Below are 20,729 nucleotides of genomic sequence, written 5' to 3' on the forward strand. Positions count from 1 at the left end.
CTCACTCCCAGGAACCGCTGGGGCGGAGTCAGCACATCGGGGGCAGGGTCAGCACAGTGGGGGCGGTGCCTGGGAGTTTCCAGAAATGCCTACAGTTACAGAGGAGGCACTTTTCATGGAGAATTGGTGATAAACCTGCCTCATTCCAGCACCATGACTGAGGCCAGTGACTGTGGGCGGCGGCGGCGGCGTTCCCTCAGGACTCTCCTCGGGCACAAGGCTCAGTGTGCGGCCCCGGCCTCTACCACAGAAAGAGCCGCGGCGCCTGCTGAGGCCTCATTCCATCACCATGACAACGAGCATCAACCACACCACGTGACTCACAAGCCGGGACTTCACGTCCCGGGTTCTCGCGAGATCACGTAGTCTCGCGAGAAGAAGCTGCGGCGAAAGGAGCGGAGACGGTGAGTGAGGCGCGGGCCTGGATATCTCGGGGATTTTTTTATTGGGAGCCGCTAAAGAAAAGAGTGAGGGCCACAGGCAGAGGTGCCGGGCTCGGAGCAGCGGCCCTGGGTCTACCGGACGCCGAGGAGGCGGCCCTGCCCTGCTTCCGTCCGCCGCGCTCGGTGTAGGCCTGAGGGCCGCCATTATAATCCTCCAGTAGAAGCAGCGAATACCGACTCCCTACTGCCCAACTGCCCCGGAATATGTATAATATCACCCCCTTATGTCCACAGCCCCCTATATCTACCCCTCAGTATTAGTCTCTGGCCCCCCCCCCCATATCTACCCCTCAGTTATAGTCTCTGCTCCCCCCCATTTCTACCCCTCAGTATTAGTCTCTGCTCCCCCCCCATATCTACCCCTCAGTATTAGTCTCTGCCCCCCCCATATCTACCCCTCAGTATTAGTCTCTGCCCCCCCCCATATCTACCCCTCAGTTTTAGTCTCTGCCCCCCCCCCATATCTACCCCTCAGTATTAGTCTCTGCCCCCCCATATCTACCCCTCAGTATTAGTCTCTGCCCTCCCCCCCCCATATCTACCCCTCAGTATTAGTCTCTGCTCCCCCCATATCTACCCCTCAGTATTAGTCTCTGCTCCCCCATATCTACCCCTCAGTATTAGTCTCTGCTTCCCCCATATCTACCCCTCAGTATTAGTCTCTGCTTCCCCCATATCTACCCCTCAGTATTAGTCTCTGCCCCCCCATATCTACCCCTCAGTATTAGTCTCTGCTCCCCCCCCCATATCTACCCCTCAGTATTAGTCTCTGCTCCCCCCATATCTACCCCTCAGTATTAGTCTCTGCTCCCCCATATCTACCCCTCAGTATTAGTCTCTGCTTCCCCCATATCTACCCCTCAGTATTAGTCTCTGCTTCCCCCATATCTACCCCTCAGTATTAGTCTCTGCCCCCCCATATCTACCCCTCAGTATTAGTCTCTGCTTCCCCCATATCTACCCCTCAGTATTAGTCTCTGCTCCCCCCCCCCCATATCTACCCCTCAGTATTAGTCTCTGCCCCCCCCCATATCTACCCCTCAGTATTAGTCTCTGCCCCCCCCATATCTACCCCTCAGTATTAGTCTCTGCTCCCCCCCATTTCTACCCCTCAGTATTAGTCTCTGCTCCCCTATATCTACCCCTCAGTATTAGTCTCTGCTCCCCCCCATTTCTACCCCTCAGTATTAGTCTCTGCTCCCCTATATCTACCCCTCAGTATTAGTCTCTACTCCCCCCCATTTCTACCCCTCAGTATTAGTCTCTGCTCCCCCCCCATATCTACCCCTCAGTATTAGTCTCTGCCCCCCCCATATCTACCCCTCAGTATTAGTCTCTGCCCCCCCATATCTACCCCTCAGTATTAGTCTCTGCCCCCCCATATCTACCCCTCAGTATTAGTCTCTGCCCTCCCCCCCCCATATCTACCCCTCAGTATGTCTCTGCTCCCCCCATATCTACCCCTCAGTATTAGTCTCTGCCCTCCCCCCCCCCCATATCTACCCCTCAGTATTAGTCTCTGCTCCCCCCATATCTACCCCTCAGTATTAGTCTCTGCTCCCCCATATCTACCCCTCAGTATTAGTCTCTGCTCCCCCCATATCTACCCCTCAGTATTAGTCTCTACTCCCCCCCCATATCTACCCCTCAGTATTAGTCTCTGCCCTCCCCCCCCCATATCTACCCCTCAGTATTAGTCTCTGCTTCCCCCATATCTACCCCTCAGTATTAGTCTCTGCTTCCCCCATATCTACCCCTCAGTATTAGTCTCTGCTCCCCCCCCCCCATATCTACCCCTCAGTATTAGTCTCTGCCCCCCCCATATCTACCCCTCAGTATTAGTCTCTGCCCCCCCCATATCTACCCCTCAGTATTAGTCTCTGCTCCCCCCCATTTCTACCCCTCAGTATTAGTCTCTGCTCCCCTATATCTACCCCTCAGTATTAGTCTCTGCTCCCCCCCCTTTCTACCCCTCAGTATTAGTCTCTGCTCCCCTATATCTACCCCTCAGTATTAGTCTCTACTCCCCCCCATTTCTACCCCTCAGTATTAGTCTCTGCTCCCCCCCCATATCTACCCCTCAGTATTAGTCTCTGCCCCCCCCATATCTACCCCTCAGTATTAGTCTCTGCCCCCCCATATCTACCCCTCAGTATTAGTCTCTGCCCCCCCATATCTACCCCTCAGTATTAGTCTCTGCCCTCCCCCCCCCATATCTACCCCTCAGTATGTCTCTGCTCCCCCCATATCTACCCCTCAGTATTAGTCTCTGCCCTCCCCCCCCCCATATCTACCCCTCAGTATTAGTCTCTGCTCCCCCCATATCTACCCCTCAGTATTAGTCTCTGCTCCCCCATATCTACCCCTCAGTATTAGTCTCTGCTCCCCCCATATCTACCCCTCAGTATTAGTCTCTACTCCCCCCCCCCCCATATCTACCCCTCAGTATTAGTCTCTGCCCTCCCCCCCCCATATCTACCCCTCAGTATTAGTCTCTGCTTCCCCCATATCTACCCCTCAGTATTAGTCTCTGCTCCCCCATATCTACCCCTCAGTATTAGTCTCTGCTCCCCCCATATCTACCCCTCAGTTTTAGTCTTTGCTCCTCCTCCCATTAGAAGAGCTTTATTTTTTAAAGGGGTTTTCCACCTTTTAGTCACAGATCGGTGTGGACTTGACAGCCGGCACCCCCATTGTACAGCACACACCAATCTGTGACTACTTTGGATAGGTGATCAGTGTCCAAAAGGTGGAAAACCCCTTTAAAAATACTTCCATGTATGGCCTCATTCACACATCTGAGACAAGATTGTCAGTGATTTGTCTGCGATCCATCCTGGTTTGGTCCTTGTCCGTTTTTTCCCTCCATGTGTCATCTGTATTCTGCGGACACTGCTTGGCTAAAAATTAGTTTCTAGAGCCTCTCCTACCAGCGATCAGTGAAAAACACGGAAGGCATCCGGATGCGATGCATTTTTCACTGATGGTTGCTAGGAGATGCTCTGTGTTGTTCAGTTTTTCTTTATCCAAGTGAAAAACTGATTACATCAGCACGGGGGGGGGGGGGGGGGGGTCAGGTTTTTGTTCTGCATCGCTTGTGTGAAAGGCCTTAAAGTGACGTTAGGCCTCTTGAAGTGTCGAGCATCTAGACTCGGTCCAAGTCTCATTTTTCCTCGTGTCAGTTGTACATGTCGGAAATATTAAAAGAAAGAAAAAGGCTTCGGCTGTCTGGGCAGGCAGGGTGTGGTAGTTTCCCAACACCTGGAGAACCACTGGGTGGGGAGCTCTGCATTGCACTGCCCGATCCTCGTGTCTGACTCCTGATTTTTTTTTATTTTTTGCAGATGGCAGAAGAACTGGCAAAGCAGCTTGCAGGCTACAAAGCCCAATTGCTGCAGGTGGAGACGGCATTATCTGCCAATGGAGAAAATGAGGATTTACTGAAGCTGAAAAAGGATTTACAGGTGAGATGCTCAATCAAAGCAAACTGGAAGAAAGGGGTTGTGTACATATAGTGGGGCTTACTCCTGTACTGACAAGTCCATCGTGAACCATGGGTGTGTTGAAGATCAGGGATTTACAGCCCAAGGGCCATGGCTTTGAGGAGCGGCAGTGCAGTCTTGAGGTTCCCCGAGGAGCGGCAGGGCAGTCTTGAGGTTCCCCGAGGAGCGGCAGGGCAGTCTTGAGGTTCCCCGAGGAGCGGCAGGGCAGTCTTGAGGTTCCCCGAGGAGCGGCAGGGCAGTCTTGAGGTTCTTATACACCTTCAACATCTGTTGATACACTTGGTTCAGCAGAGGGAGGAAGCTTTTATCTCCCAGCAGAACAAAAGAATCAGGCTCTGAAATTCAACATGCCTGACCATTGTCTACCCCGACATGATCCGTCCGGGGAGTGTAGGGATCTCCCCATACACATTATGGGTTGCTCCATCTGGACAGCCTGTGTTTTGTATGACTACTTCCCACTCATGACTCCTCCAGAGCACAGAAAGTCCACAAAGAGCACCACGTGTGGACTCAAGGCACCACGTAATACTACTGTTCCCCTTCAGCAGTTAGACAGAGTCCACAGAGCTTCCCCTGACGTTAACTGCTGGGGGTTAGAATAGTCCGAACCACTGTTTCTGGGAATGTGGGTTGAGAATAAGGCTATAGCAAACGAGAGATGTCTTATTTCTGGGTTTTGAGGCGACTGCAGCCAGCAGCGTCCTCCATTGAATCTTCTAGAAGGACGCAGGTTAGGCGTATATGCTGTAAATGGTTTAGGTGCTGCGTATGTCCACCCCACAGGTATCCAAACTGTAAACTGACTGCACCCTAAACATTGCGCGAAGGATGCTGATGAACGGCCAGAGCCTCATGTGTAAGCGCATTTTGCAGCCAAGCCCTCTCCCTTGTGGCGGTCACCTCACCTGCATTGTACAGTGGTCCAGGCGTTATGCTGTAATCTTGTAGGTTTCTCTTGTTGTGTGCATTTCTATGTGAATCTGCGGACGTGCACACATCGCCTTTGTTCTTCTTTTTTAGGAAGTCATCGAATTGACTAAAGATCTCCTTTCGTCCCAACCATCAGAAGCCCCGGAAAATGCAGACGATCTCACATCAACCAGTGGCACCCTTTCCTGGAAGGTTGGGGACAGATGTATGTCTGTATGGACCGAGGACGGACAGTAAGTGGTAAACAAGACATTGTTTAGGTTTACTATGAGGCAATTCAGTGAGCTGGTAAGAGGGGACGGACCCAGGGACTGTGTGACATGTGCAGGCTGCAGATGTGCAAGGTTTTCAGGGTTTATCCCAGAGCTGGTGTCGCTGTTCGTCCTCCACAAAGATGGCTGCTCTGCTGCTGCAAAGTGTATTCAGACCAGAAACGGGTATAAGGGGGTCTAAACTTTTATAAAGTGTAGTATAAACTTTGCATTATTATGGAGGTTTTCCCATTCTGGTTATTATTTTCATAATGTTATATACTAGGCATGGCCAACCTGCGGCTCTCCAGCTGTTGTAAAACTACAACTCCCACCATGTCCTGTTGATAGCTGTAGACTGTCCGGGCATGATGGGAGTTGTAGTTTTGCAACATCTGGAGAGCCTCAGGTTGGCCATCGCTGTTATATACCTTTAGGCTCTGTTCACACCATGCACCGTGTGCGCGCTCAATGTATGCATGCACTGAGATGTCGGATGCTGTGTGTGTCTTTTTGGCTTCTGCCTGGAAATTCTACATTTATATACCATTTTTTTATATGGGAAAGTTCTTCCTGTATACTGCCCAGTATATATTCTTATATACACTGCTCAAAAAAATAAAGGGAACACAAAAATAACACATCCTAGATCTGAATTAATTAAATATTCTTCTGAAATACTTTGTTCTTTACATAGTTGAATGTGCTGACAACAAAATCACACAAAAATTAAAAAATGGAAATCAAATTTTTCAACCCATGGAGGTCTGGATTTGGAGTCACACTCAAAATTAAAGTGGAAAAACACACAACAGGCTGATCCAACTTTGATGTAATGTCCTTAAAACAAGTCAAAATGAGGCTCAGTAGTGTGTGTGGCCTCCACGTGCCTGTATGACCTCCCTACAACGCCTGTGCATGCTCCTGATGAGGTGGCGGACGGTCTCCTGAGGGATCTCCTCCCAGACCTGGACTAAAGCATCTGCCAACTCCTGGACAGTCTGTGGTGCAACGTGACGTTGGTGGATAGAGCGAGACATGATGTCCCAGATGTGCTCAATTGGATTCAGGTCTGGGGAACGGGCGGGCCAGTCCATAGCATCAATACCTTAGTCTTCCAGGAACTGCTGACACACTCCAGCCACATGAGGTCTAGCATTGTCTTGCATTAGGAGGAACCCAGGGCCAACAGCACCAGCATATGGTCTCACAAGGGGTCTGAGGATCTCATCTCGGTACCTAATGGCAGTCAGGCTACCTCTGGCGAGCACATGGAGGGCTGTGCGGCCCTCCAAAGAAATGCCACCCCACACCATTACTGACCCAATGCCAAACCGGTCATGCTGGAGGATGTTGCAGGCAGCAGAACATTCTCCACGCCGTCTCAAGACTCTGTCACGTCTGTCACATGTGCTCAGTGTGAACCTGCTTTCATCTGTGAAGAGCACAGGGCGCCAGTGGCGAATTTGCAAATCTTGGTGTTCTCTGGCAAATGCCAAACGTCCTGCACGGTGTTGGGCTGTAAGCACAACCCCCACCTGTGGACGTCGGGCCCTCATATCACCCTCATGGTATCTGTTTCTAACCGTTTGAGCAGACACATGCACATTTGTGGCCTGCTGGAGGTCATTTTGCAGGGCTCTGGCAGTGCTCCTCCTGTTCCTCCTTGCACAAAGGCGGAGGTAGCGGTCCTGCTGCTGGGTTGTTGCCCTCCTACGGCCTCCTCCACGTCTCCTGATGTACTGGCCTGTCTCCTGGTAGCGCCTCCATGCTCTGGACACTACGCTGACAGACACAGCAAACCTTCTTGCCACAGCTCGCATTGATGTGCCATCCTGGATAAGCTGCACTACCTGAGCCACTTGTGTGGGTTGTAGACTCCGTCTCATGCTACCACTAGAGTGAAAGCACCCCCAGCATTCAAAAGTGACCAAGACATCAGCCAGGAAGCATAGGAACTGAGAAGTGGTCTGTGATCACCACCTGCAGAACCACTCCTTTATTGGGGGTGTCTTGCTAATTGCCTATAATTTCCACCTGTTGTCTATCCCATTTGCTCAACAGCATGTGAAATTGATTGTCACTCAGTGTTGCTTCCTAAGTGGACAGTTTGATTTCACAGAAGTGTGATTGACTTGGAGTTACATTGTGTTGTTTAAGTGTTCCCTTTATTTTTTTGAGCAGTGTACTTACTATCATCAGGATAGGTCATCATTATCAGATCGGCAGGGGGTCTGACTCCTGGGACCCCTGCTGATCAGCTGCTCGAAGAGCACTTAAGCTTCTTTCTAGGCCAGTGATGTCACTGTACATCGGTCACGTGACCTAGGTGCCATTTAGGTGAATGGGGCTGAGGTGCATACCAAGCACAGGCGCTATATGATGTACGGTGCTGTTTGGTAAGCTGTGAAGAGAACGCAGCGCTCACAAGAGATCCAGTGAGCACAGTGGCCTCTTCAATTAGCTGATGGATGGGGATGCAGTGTTGGGACCCGCAACTATATTGAGAACTGAGCCCCGAAAGCGAAGGAGAGCACTCTGAGCATGCGCAGCCGCCCTCCATTCATTTCTGTGGGGCCGCCGAAAATAGCCGAGCACTGGCTCGGCTATTGCCGTCTGCCCCATAGAAATGAATGGGAGCATGGGCCGCGCATGCGCAGTGCGCTCTCCTTCACTTCTATGGGAAAGGTGGGGAATAGCGCTTGGTGGTGGACGGACCCCGGGAAATCTGGGGTCCTCCACCCACAGCGCTCCCCGCTCCGTTCTCGATATAGGTGCGGGTCCCAGTGGTGGGACCTGCACCTATCAGACAATGGGGGCATATCGCTAGGATATGCCCCCATTGTCTAAGATGGTAATACCCCTTTAAGTGTTTCCTTTCTACTTTGCTTTATGAAGCCCCTGGATGTGATGTGAACAGAACCTTCTGGGGGGCACAAGGTGGTCATGTGTTCATGTAGAAAAGATTATCAAATCCACTTGGGTTTGTGCATTAAAACGCGTGAAATCTGAAACAGATTGGGAACAGAGGCTATGCTGCGGATTTGTACCAATGTTAGCAGCCGTGTTCCTCTGCAGATTGTAATGTCTAAGACTGATGTGCTAGCAGTATGTTGGCCTAATGCACCAGCAGACTGATTGCACTGTATGATGTTAGCATCACTCTGTGATCCAAACCATTACTCACAAGCTTACAGCCATGATCTCTTTACAGGTGGTACGAGGCCGAGATTGAGGAGATAGACGAAGAGAACGGGACAGCGGCCATTACTTTCCTTGGTTATGGAAATGCAGAAGTGACCTCTCTGCTAAACCTGAAACAATTGGAGGAGGGCAGGAAAGCGAAGGAAGACAGCGGCAGCCTCCCTATGTCCAAGTGGGTACCTGTCCACATCCCTGACCCCTCCATATATGAGGATACGACTCCATGCCCCTGACCCCATCAGCCGTGTCTATTACATCATTATGTTAGGATACCTCTCCACATCTCTGACCCCTCCATATATGAGGATACGACTCCATGCCCCTGACCCCATCTATATGTTGGGATACCTCTCCATATGTGAGGATACGACTCCATGCCCCTGACCCCATCTATTACATCTATATGTTAGGATACCTCTCCACATCTCTGACCCCTCCATATGTGAGGATACGACTCCATGCCCCTGACCCCATCTATTACATCTATATGTTAGGATACCTCTCCACTTCTCTGACCCCTCCATATGTGAGGATACGACTCCATGCCCCTGACCCCATCTATTACATCTATATGTTAGGATACCTCTCCATATGTGAGGATACGACTCCATGCCCCTGACCCCATCTATTACATCTATATGTTAGGATACCTCTCCACATCCCGGACCCCTTCAGTGTTGTCTTGTATCTCCATGTGTGAGAATTCCTGGGGGCCCTCGATCCTCTGACCCTACTTTCTTCTTCCTCTCCCTCAAGGAAAGAAATGATCGCCCAGCAGAGAGAATATAAAAAGAAGAAAGCTTTGAAAAAAGCACAAAGGATAAAGGAATTGGAGCAGGAACGTGAGGATCAGAAAGATAAATGGCAGAATTTCAATAACAAGGCGTATTCTAAGAACAAGAAAGGCCAGGTAAAGGTACTGATCTGTAACGCATTGATTCTAACTAACACTACTTTAAAGGCAGAATTGACATTCAGATGCCTGGGAAAGTGTGGTGTCAACTCGCACGGAACCTAACTTTCCCAGACATGATCCAAGCACTTGGTTTTAGTAGGGAGGTGGCCAATAAAAATCAAAGACTTTCATTACTATTTACTTTCAATAGTCCAGAACATCTACTAATATGGCACCCCTTTCTTTATCATATCGGCTGTGTGGCATAGCCATCTGTTTGTAGAGCAGCTACTTTTTATTGGAACACTGTGCCCTAAGCGATGATACGGGTTCTTTTTCCAGCCCGTATGTACAGTAATAGCTGTGTACAGGACGTCCTGGCAGTGTAGGTGTGAATCCCTCAGCGTGTGCACTGACCATTTGTGCTTTGCTTATGGATTACATTCCATTGTTTGCTGCTGACAGCAAGAGTAAGCAGAGCTAGAAGAGTGGATTCTCACTTTTGCATTTTTTTGACCCTCAGATATCAGCTGTAAGTCTGAGGAAATTATGGAACACAGTATAATGATGCAGTTTTTGTAGTGTCCTTCACATTTAGGGTCCATCGCTTTTAAAGGGAACCTGTCACCGGGCTTTTGTGTATAGAGCTGAGGACATTGGTTGCTAGATGGCCGCTAGTACATCCGCAATACCCAGTCCCCATAGCTCTGTGTGCTTTTTATTGTGTAAAAAAATCTATTTGATCCGTATGCAAATTACCCTGAGATGTGTCCTGTACGTGAGACGAGTCCAGCACCGCCCCGCATCCTCAATCTCCTCCTTGCTTCCCGACGTCGGAAAGCCGGAGCGCCATGATATCGCGATGCGTGATCTAGCGCATTCGTAGTGTCGTCGGTGTTCCTTCCCTGTGCTGGCATCAGCCTCAGGGAACGAACTGCGCATGCGCTAGCACGTGCATGGCGAGATTACGGCGCTCTAGCTTTCTGACGTCTGGGAGCAAGGAGGAGATTCGGACGATGTGGGGCGGTGCTGGACTCGTCTCAGGGACAGGACTCCTCTCGGGTTAATTCGCATATGTATCAATGTTTTTTTTACACAATAAAAGCACACAGAGCTATGGGGACTGGGTATTGCGGATGCGCTAGCGGCGATCTAGCAACCAATGTCCTCAGCTCTATGCACAAAATCCCGGTGACAGGTTCCCTTTAAACTCTTAGCACCATAAACAGGTTTCATGTTTGTTTTTTCCTTCCTGCTTTCCGGGAGCCATAACTTTTTTTACTGTTCAGTTTACCTAGCGGTTCTAGCCGAATGAGGTCTTGTTTTTGAGGGACACGTTGTACTTTATAATTGCACCATACAGTGTACTGGGAAGCTGGAAAAAATTTATGGAATTGGAAAAAGAGTGCAATTCCAGCCAAAAGCTGAGTGGAGCGGGCACAGGCAGGAGCCCGCTCTGCTCAGCTAACCCTGGTATAGCCCATTGTTACATGGTTCCCATGTGCAGTGCCAACCTTTAACCAAGCTCAGGGGGCTCTGGCTGGAGCAGCGATGTGTGCCCCTGCCGTGCACCGTTCGCTGCGGCCCCATCGCTACAATGCAGTGTCAGTACTCCATACACTGCTGAGAAATCTGCCATGTGCATTAATACTGAATTTAAAGTGCTGTAGAAAACAGGACTTTGGGTGTTAATTTCTTTACTAAAAAGGCAAAATGCATTGCTTGAAAATAGAAAATGCTACAAAAAGCATGTATTAAAACATTATTGGGGGGGGGGGAGCCGCAAGAGCTCCACAGAAAAGCATGTCACATGTCTGGCAGTCAAACCAAAGTTATGTGTGAAGGAAGCCAAAGGGTACTGCCGCCTATCAGAGACCAGGCCTTCTGTACAATCAACATCTGTGCAGAGATATATCCCGACCACCTGGACGTATATAGTTAACGGTGGTCCGTAAGGGGTTAAAAAAAAGGCAAGAAATGTTTCCATATTTATCAAAATCACATTGATATAAAAGAAAAAATAAAGAAGTCGCACTTCTGTTCCTGATCCATTCTCAGATGATGATGATTAAAGAGGACCTTTCACGAGTCCGGACATTATCGTATAACTAGCGGGTTGTGAAGGGCATGTTACAGGGCTGCTCTAGTCGCCCGCTGTGCCCCCCCCCCCCCCCCCCCCCCCCCCCGTATTGGTTTTCCGCCTGGTATGTAAGTCCATACCATCAGTACAGGGAGGAGGAAACGGCCATTCGCAGCGGAGAGCGTCACAGCCAGGGAAAAACAAAAAGCTGACCACCTCCTTGGCTGTGACGCTCTCCTCTGCTATAAGGTCCGGACCCGTGAAAGGTCCACTTTAAGCTAAGTTGGTGGGGTTCGGTATGAAGGACGGAGGTTATAATGTCCTTGAGGCTGCCTAAAGACTGACTTCAATGTCCTCTTTGTTTTCTGCTTTATTCTAGGTGAAGAGAAGCATTTTTGCCTCACCGGAAAGCGTCACCGGCAAGGTTGGTGTCGGCACGTGCGGCATCGCGGACAAACCAATGACACAGTATCAAGACACTTCCAAATACAACGTTCGGCATCTGATGCCACAGTAATGCGCCGGAGACCCTTAGGCCAGCATCTTCTTCATTTTTATTGTTCTATTTTTCTAAAACTAAATTATTTGTTGTCGTATGAGGAATAGCACGACTCCGTGTTCATTATTCGTCCCGAAGGCCTCAAGTCCTCCATGTAGAACCAGGCGATCTCTAAGGGGCTACATAGAGAAGTGTATGAGACGGATGCCGCCTGTGTACTTGACTGAGAAGCCGTGCCAGTGTACACCTAGATGTAATCAGAATCCGTGGTGGATTTAAGGAACGTGACGACATAAGCAACTGCTGTGAAATCTGCGAAAATCAGTGTTTTACAGCAGATTTTGGTGCAACGTCCCTCACTGAATGGCCGGTGACTTACACATTAATAGAGATGAATCCTCGTTAAAGGAAACTTTCTAATAGACTATAAGGTTCAGGTTCTTTCCACTTTAAAGATCCCTGCTTGCTGTCAGTGAACAACACGTACCACAGCAGACTGGATATTACAATTATACCCAGTCCTCTGATCAAGAGCACAAATCTCATCTAGATAGTTTGCTGTAACATGAGTTAGTTGGGGTCCACACGTGGTGGAAAGGTTTGTTTTGGTTTATTTTTTTTGCGAAATCTAGCATACTTATTATGTTGGGCGAAAAGCCATTGATTTTTCTCTGAGGATTTCACCCTCTGCAATGCATAGGGGGAAATCCACAACAAATCAGTAATGGAAAAGGTTTGGATATAAGCCAGAATGTTCGCGTTCACTGACAGCAAGCAGTAATGCAGAGTGTAAATCTGCATATATAATGTATCTTGAACTGATCTTAAAGAGGACCTTTCATCAGTTTTTACTTCCTAAAATAACTACCTCACGCAGTAGCCCAAGAATAGGAGATGTCATTGTGCTTTTTTCAAATATTTTTCACTGATCCACTCCTCCATTGTGCGCTGTGCCCTCCATTTTGCCCCCTGTATACTAATCTATAGGGCATCCGTACAGGGAGTAGGAGCTGTCCCGGCTGTGAGCTGTCCCGTTGCAGTGGACCTCTGAGAAAAGCGGCCGTCTCCTCCCTATACCGATGCTATTGATTAGCTTACGGGGCGCCAAAACTGAACCACAACAGAGGAGCGGATTCAGTAAAAAAAAAGGCGCAGTAACATCTCCTAATCTTAGGCTGCTGCGTGAGGTAGTGATTTTGGTGAGTAAAAATTGATGAAAGGTCCTATTTAAGTTATAGCACGTTATTCTCCAGTCACATCCAGAGCTGCTCTCACATCTTAGCTGCAGGACGTCACCTCTTGCTGGTTCAGTAGCTGCAGAGCATGCAGCTCGACAGGCAAGTTTCTGTGTTCATGCAAAAGCAGCTGGAATTGTGCATGCTGCTCTGGATGCAACTGGAGTATAGGGCATGCAGTAAGTTTAGGAGAAGCAAATGAAAATGACTTGACCTCAGTTCCTGATGCGAAGGCATGATATGTAAACGGTAATGGTCTCCTCAGCGGTGGGTTGGGTGGCCCCACGTGTCCTGTAGATATGTCTTATGTATATATGTAGTGGATTGTGCTATGTTTCCACCCTTCCAGGTCAGTGGACTTCTCGCTGCCCCTGTGTAAATAGGACATTTGTACCTCTGTAACCTTGTACAGTTTCCGATATGTTCAGCGTGTCCGCTGCTTGGCCGCACAATAATGTGAGAACCAGAACACTGCAAATTCATCATCCGTGGTTGTTAATCGCCCATCTGGAAGCTTTTTTTGTTTTTTTTGTCTTGTTTTTTTGTCCCCCTCACACCAAGTATACCGCCTACGTTTCCTCACCACAGCCGTATGCTGCCAGGATCGAGGATATGATCTCCCTCTTTTACAACAAGTGAAGTATCGTCTAGCCCTCCCATACCCTATGTATGGACACGTGACAGGAAGGGGGCGCTAGCGAGGCACATCTCCAGCGACCGCTCATTTCACAGGTAAACCATTATTATGTGCTGGATGGTGACTTATTTTGTATAACCAGTGTGAATTTTGGTTTTGTATGTATCTTTTTACCAAAATAAAATGTTTTAAAAGAAGATCTTTAAGTAACGTCCGGGCCCAAAACCTGAAAAAGACGCTGCTGTGTTATTAGGAGATGGAGACTCCTTCCTCACCTTTCCTGGCCTGCAGGACTGCTGCAAATGTTCAAAACTCCTCCGACCCCCCTCACCCCAAGAAAACCAAATCCATCTAGTGTAAAACAGTAAATAGACAGAGAGGAGGGGGCGCAGCTGTGATGAAACAGGAAGGCGCCTTCCCCAAACTGTTCCCACAAAGTCGGCAGCAACAATTGTGTAAAAAATGACATTGCCCTTCGGTGGACATAAGGGGCCCCGAGCATTATTACTTCTCCTCCTCCACATGTTACGGCAGGCGCTATACGTTCTGGGAGGTAGAGTTCTCCGGTCATCAACCAAACCCCGATATGTTCACTATCCAACTACCGCACAGGGATGATTCTCCACGTCAGAGACGACGTGCTTTACACCACGCCAGCAGACGTGTGGCATTGAGGATGGTCGGCTGCACCGTGCAAACTCCTTCCATGAAGCTTCTGTTCTTGTGCTGATGTCACTGGGAGTATTGTAATAGAAAGTACAGTAGGCGTAGCAGCCGGCTCTATGGGTTTGTGTGGTCTACCAGTTATGGATAGGCTCTCCTTACCCCTAGATGCTTCTACTTTTACAATAACGGCACTTACAGGCGACCGGGGCAGATCTAGTAGGTGAGAAGCTTCACCTACTGACTTGGGGCCATAGATTGTATAATCGCACACTGCAGCAAACCCACCAGGAGTCCCCATATGTGCTCATTTGCTTATAAGGCTTGTCAAACACTTTTTGCATTGTGTGGTTGCACCAAATATGTGAAAATGCTGCACAGTTTTCTTGTATTTGGTGCAACTGCATTTTGTGGCATGACTTAGTCTTATAAAATGCACCAGGGGGGCTGCCCGGCGTGGGATGTGACATTTCTAAGTGTCGCAGATAATAAAATGCCATAATCCAGGTCTAATCTCACTTCTCAGCCTTAAACCTAAGGCTACTTTCACACCTGCGTTCAGGTGTCCGCTCGTGAGCTCCGTTTGAAGGGGCTCACGAGCGGTCCTGAACGCAGCCGTCCGGCCCCAATGCATTCTCAGTGGAGGCGGATCCACTGAGAATGCGTCCGTCTGGCGGCGTTCAGCCTCCGCTCAGCGAGCGGACACCTGAACGCTGCTTGCAGCGTTCGGGTGTCCGCCTGGCCGTGCGGAGGCGAGCGGATCCGTCCAGACTTATAATGGAAGTCAATGGGAGCGGATCCGCTTGAAGATGACACCATATGGCTCAATCTTCAAACGGATCCGTTCCCCATTGACTTTCAATGTAAAGTCTGGACGGGATCCGTTCAGGCTACTTTCACACTTAGAAAATTTTCTAAGTAATAATGCAGACGGATCCACTCCCAACGCTAGTGTGAAAGTAGCCTTAACCACATTGAAAAGTGGCGTGGCTCCTAAATGTTGCAGAAAACGCCACGGTCGGCACGTCGTGCGACATTTTCACACTGAGGACAAGACTTGTCCGATTTGATAAATGTCAAATTGCAGCATGTTCTGTGTCTGGCATTTTTTTTCATGTTTTATCCCATAGACTTCTCTATCTCCTGCAGGATCGGGTCATTTTTCTTCTTATAATTTTCATATTAGAATTTTTTTTACAAAAGAGCCATAATTCCCCCCACCCCCCATTTAAATAGCTGTATGAGGGCTTGTTTTTTGAGGGACAAGTTGTACTAATTGCACCATTTACAGTCACTTACAATGTAGTTGGGGGGGGGGAGAAATTCCAAATGGGGGTGTAATTATACAAAGTTCTGGCACAGTTTTCTGGATGTACTTTTTACCTATGAGGTGCCTGTTTCATTCTCTGGGTCAATTACAACAATACCACTGACGTATAGTTTTTGTTGCAGTTTTGTACTGAAAAAAAAATCTTTGGGAAAAAAAATTTTCTTAAGACACCCATAACTTTTTATTTTTGTGTACTGAGCTGTGTGAGGATTTTTTTTTTTTTTTTTTTTCATTTGCCATATGGGATAAATATTTTATTGTATGGCTATTTTTCGCATTCAGCGATGCCCATGATGTTTATTTTTTTTTGTTTATGTATTTTAATAGAAATATTTTTTACTTTTTAATCAAGCAATCATTCGCTCCTCGCTGGGGAGAGCCGGTGCACGGCGGGGGATGCGCATTCCCTGTCTTTTGAGATCTCAGATTTGTGTGACTAAAATCGCCACCCAAAAAAAATGCATGAAAAAAAACACACAAACTTCTGGGCACTTGCAAATGTGTAAAGGACAGATACCACTTCTCTTTTTTGAATTCACTCCTAACTTTGATTTAAAACTATATCGGGAGCCGTGACCGTGTGGCCGAACCCTCACGATTCATGGACCTGTTGTATTATGTGCGGTTACATTTGACCTGCGTACAGCCAGACAAAGCTGAGAGCACTTGGTGAATATGGCGGCACCTTTACCGTATTAACAATAGGAAACCTGTAAAACAACAAACAGTGTGAGAGAGAAAAAAAATCAGCGTTCGGTTCTGGCAATATCTTGCCATGTTTCCACAGAGCATCGCTTTTAGACAAGAATCGTGTAGCTGACAGTCGCACCACCCTGCGACATATAGGTCTCTAATATGGAGCCATAGGGCTTCTTATGCTGCCATACACACACAGGATCTTTCTCCTGATAATAGACGACTGGTCGGCACCCACACCCGTCAGTCCCACACGTCTGATAAAACTCGTTAGCCAAGGACTGCTGGAAAGGGAACCTTCCTGTACAATCTCCACAGTGCTGGCTCGAATCGCTGCTCCCCTACCTATTGCTATCATTAGGGGGGGGGGGGGGTGAGATCTCTGGTTTATTGAGGTCAACAGGAGTTCTATACAGATGAAGAGGATCCTCTATAGAAGCTTCTATTCCATGGCTGTCTTGTGAGATACAATCCCTCTAAAATCCTAGCGAGCTTGAGGAACATCTGCCCAGATAAGCAGAGCTTTAATCCATAGACCCGGTGCCTTGTGCCGTTGCTGCTCCCACCATGTCTCCTGTACTGGGGATTGCAGGGATCGAGGCCGGCTGCTCCCAGGATGAGTATGTGCCAGTAGAGGTCGGTGAGAAGGTTTAGAGGAGGCAGAAGTGGGTGCAGATCTGAATCACATTGTCGTCATATTACCATAGTACATAAGGCCGAAAAAAGCCCTCCGTCCATCCAGTTCGGCCTGTTATCCTGCAAGTTGATCCAGAGGAAGGCAAAAAAAACCCTGTGAGGTAGAAGCCAATTTTCCTCACTTTAGGGGAAAATAATTCCTTCCCGACTCCAATCAGGCATCAGAATAACTCCCTGGACCAACGACCCCTCTCTAGTAGCTATAGCCTGTAATATTATTACGCTCCAGAAATACATCCAGGCCCCTCCTGAATTCCTGTATTGTACTCACCATCACCACCTCCTCAGGCAGAGACTTCCATAGTCTCACTGCTCTTACCGTAAAGAATCCTCTTCTATGTTTGTGTACAAACCTTCTTTCCTCCAGACGCAGAGGATGTCCCCTCGTCACAGTCACAGTCCTGGGGATAAATAGATGATGGGAGAGATCTCTGTACTGACCCCTGATATATTTATACATAGTAATTAGATCTCCCCTCAGTCGTCTTTTTTCTAAAGTGAATAACCCTAATTTTGATCTTTCAGGGTCCTGTAGTTACCCCATTCCAGTTATTACTTTAGTAGCCCTCCTCTGGACCCTCTCCAGCTCTGCTATGTCTGCCTTGTTCACAGGAGCCCAGAACTGTACACAGTACTCCATGTGTGGTCTGACTAGTGATTTGTAAAGTAGTAGGAATATGTTCTCATCACCGCCATCTATGCCCCTTCTGATGCAACCCATTATCTTATTGGCCTTGGCAGCAGCTGCCTGACACTGGTTTTTACTGCTTAGTTTGCTGTTTATTAAAATTCCTAGATCCTTTTCCATGTCAGTGTTACCGAGTGTTTTACCATTTAGTATGTACGGGTGACTTGCATTATTCCTTCCCATGTGCATAACTTTACATTTCTCAGTGTTAAACCTCATCTGCCACTTATCTGCCCAAGCCTCCAATCTATCCAGATCCCTCTGTAGCAGTATACTGTCCTCTGTAGTATATATACAGTATACTGTCCTCTGTAGTATATATATATATACAGTATACTGTCCTCTTCAGTGTTAATTACTTTACACAGTTTAGTGTCATCTGCGAAAATTGATACTTTACTGTGCAAGCCTTCTACAAGATCATTAATAAATATATTGAAGAGAATAGGGCCCAATACTGACCCCTGAGGTACCCCACTAGTGACAGTGACCCCATAATACTGACCACTGAGGTACCCCACTAGTGACAGTGACCCCATAATACTGACCCCTGAGGTACTCCACTAGTGACAGTGATCCAATCTGAGTGTGTACCGTTAATCACCACCCTCTGTTTTCTATCATTGAGCCAGTTACTTACCCACTTACAAACGTTTTCTCCCAGTCCGAGCATTCTCATTTTATATACTAACCTTTTATGAGGTACAGTGTCAAATGCTTTGGAGAAGTCCAGATACACGACATCCATTGATTCGCCGCTGTCAAGTCTAGAACTTACCTCCTCATAGAAACTGGTTAAATTAGTTTGGCATGACCGATCCCTCATGAAGCCATGCTGATATGGCGTTATTTGCTTATTTCCGTTGAGATGCTCTAAGATGGCATCTCTCAGAAAACCTTCAAACAGTTTACCCACAACAGATGTTAAACTTACCGGCCTATAGTTTCCGGGCTGTTTTTGGACCCTTTTTGAATATTGGCACCACATTTGCCATGCGCCAATCCTGTGGGACATTCCCTGTTAGTATAGAGTCCGCAAATATCCGAAATAAGGGTCTGGCTATGACATTACTTAATTCCCTTAGGATATGGGGGTGTATGCCATCTGGTCCTGGCGATTTGTCTATTTTAATCTTTTTAAGTTGCTGATGTACTTCTTCCTGGGTCAGACAGGACACTTTTAATGGAGACTTTATTTTTACATTCTGCATTTCATCTGACAGTTTATTTTCTTCAGTGAATACATTGGAGAAAAAAATATTTAACAGCTTTGCTTTCTCCTCGTCGCTCTCTGCAACTCCCCCCTCATTACTCTTTAAAGGGCCGACACCTTCAGATTTATACTTCTTAACATTTATATAATTGAAGAACATTTTAGGGTTAGTTTTACTCTCTTTGGCAATTAATCTCTCGGTCTCTAGTTTGGCCGCTTTTATTTGTTTTTTACATGTTCTGTTTTTTTCCTTATAGTTTTTCAGTGCTTCCTCGCTACCCTCCTGTTTTAGTGATTTATATGCTTTCTTTTTGTCATTTATTGCTTTCTTTACAGTTCTATTTATCCACATTGGTTTCTTTTTGTTCCTTAACCTTTTATTCCCATACGGTATGTACCTCTCACAATGAGATTTTAGGATGCTTTTAAAGATATCCCATTTTGTGGCTGTATTTTTATTTTTGAGGACTTTGTCCCAGTTAGTTAGGCCTATGGCCTCTTAGTTGGCTAAATTTAGCTTTTTTGAAGTTTGGTATTTTTGTTCCTCCCTGTAGAAACGCTCTTTTGAAGGATAATTGGAAGGTTATTACTTTCTGGTCACTATTTCCCAGGTGTCCCCCAATCTGCACGTCTGTTGTTCTGTCAGGTCTATTGGTTAATACTAAGTCCAGTATGGCCGTTCCTCTAGTCGGGTCCTGAACCAGTTGGGAGAGATAATTGTCTTTGGTTATTGCCAAGAACCGGTTTCCCTTATGAGATGTACAGCTCTGTTTCCCAGTCTATCTGCAGAGTTCCCCCATAATAACCACCTCATTATGATCTGCCGCCTCGTCTATCTCGTTTAGTAGTAGATTTTCTGTGGACTCTGGTATATTAGGTGGTTTATAGTAAACTCCTATTAGTATTTATTATTGTTTTTAGCTCCATGTATTTCTACCCACAGAGACTCCACATGTCCATGTCCCTCACTTATATCTTCTCGGAGTGTGGGCTTTAGACAGGACTTTATATAAAGGCAGACCCCTCCCCCTCTCCGGTTTTGACGATCCTTTCTAAACAGACTGTAACCTTGTACATTAACCGCCCAGTCATAGCTATCATCCAGCCATGTCTCAGTTATTCCCACTATGTCATAGCTATCATCCAGCCATGTCTCAGTTATTCCCACTGTCATAGCTATCATCCAGCCGTGTTTCAGTTATTCCCACTGTCATAGCTATCATCCAGCCGTGTCTCATTTATTCCCACTGTCATAGCTATCATCCAGCCATGTCTCAGTTATTCCCACTGTCATAGCTATCATCCAGCCATGTCTCAGTTATTCCCACTGTCATAGCTATCATCCAGCCATGTCTGTTATTCCCTCTGTCATAGCTATCATCCAGCCATGTCTGTTATTCTCACTGTCATAGCTATCATCCAGCCGTGTCTCATTTATTCCCACTGTCATAGCTATCATCCAGCCATGTCTGTTATTCTCACTGTCATAGCTATCATCCAGCCATGTCTCAGTTATTCCCACTGTCATAGCTATCATCCAGCCATGTCTCAGTTATTCCCACAGTCATAGCTATCATCCAGCCATGTCTCAGTTATTCCCACTGTCATAGCTATCATCCAGCCATGTCTCAGTTATTCCCACTGTCATAGCTATCATCCAGCCATGTCTCAGTTATTCCCACTGTCATAGCTATCATCCAGCCATGTCTCAGTTATTCCCACTGTCATAGCCATCATCCAGCCATGTCTCAGTTATTCCCACT

The 20,729-nt window shown here is 47.4% G+C and overlaps 1 protein-coding gene across 4 annotated transcripts; it reads left to right on the forward strand.

Annotated features, from left to right (window-relative positions):
* Positions 1-345: 345 nt before the first annotated feature.
* On the forward strand, positions 346-13,874 carry SMNDC1 (survival motor neuron domain containing 1). Of its 4 annotated transcripts, none has more exons than XM_040435529.1 (7): positions 346-404; positions 3,788-3,907; positions 4,970-5,112; positions 8,345-8,506; positions 9,091-9,250; positions 9,753-9,761; positions 11,689-13,874. In XM_040435529.1, exons 2-7 carry the CDS (start codon positions 3,788-3,790, stop codon positions 11,824-11,826), a joined length of 732 nt encoding a protein of 243 aa, XP_040291463.1. In that variant the 5' UTR covers positions 346-404; the 3' UTR covers positions 11,827-13,874. The 4 variants fall into 4 exon arrangements, with proteins under 4 accessions (XP_040291463.1, XP_040291464.1, XP_040291465.1 ...); XM_040435530.1 differs by having other exon boundaries at positions 9,091-9,244; XM_040435531.1 differs by lacking the exon at positions 9,753-9,761.
* The last annotated feature ends 6,855 nt before the right edge of the window (positions 13,875-20,729 follow it).

The sequence above is a fragment of the Bufo bufo genome, chromosome 6 (assembly GCF_905171765.1).
Source record: "Bufo bufo chromosome 6, aBufBuf1.1, whole genome shotgun sequence".
NCBI lineage: Eukaryota > Metazoa > Chordata > Amphibia > Anura > Bufonidae > Bufo > Bufo bufo.

Bases quoted from the DNA above. Each gene is read 5' to 3' on its own strand.
- SMNDC1 (XM_040435529.1), top strand. From the start codon at position 3,788: ATGGCAGAAGAACTGGCAAAGCAGCTTGCAGGCTACAAAGCCCAATTG. The intron at 3,908-4,969 runs GTGAGATGCTCA...CTTCTTTTTTAG, and splicing joins AGCTGAAAAAGGATTTACAG to GAAGTCATCGAATTGACTAA. The intron at 5,113-8,344 runs GTAAGTGGTAAA...ATCTCTTTACAG, and splicing joins GTATGGACCGAGGACGGACA to GTGGTACGAGGCCGAGATTG.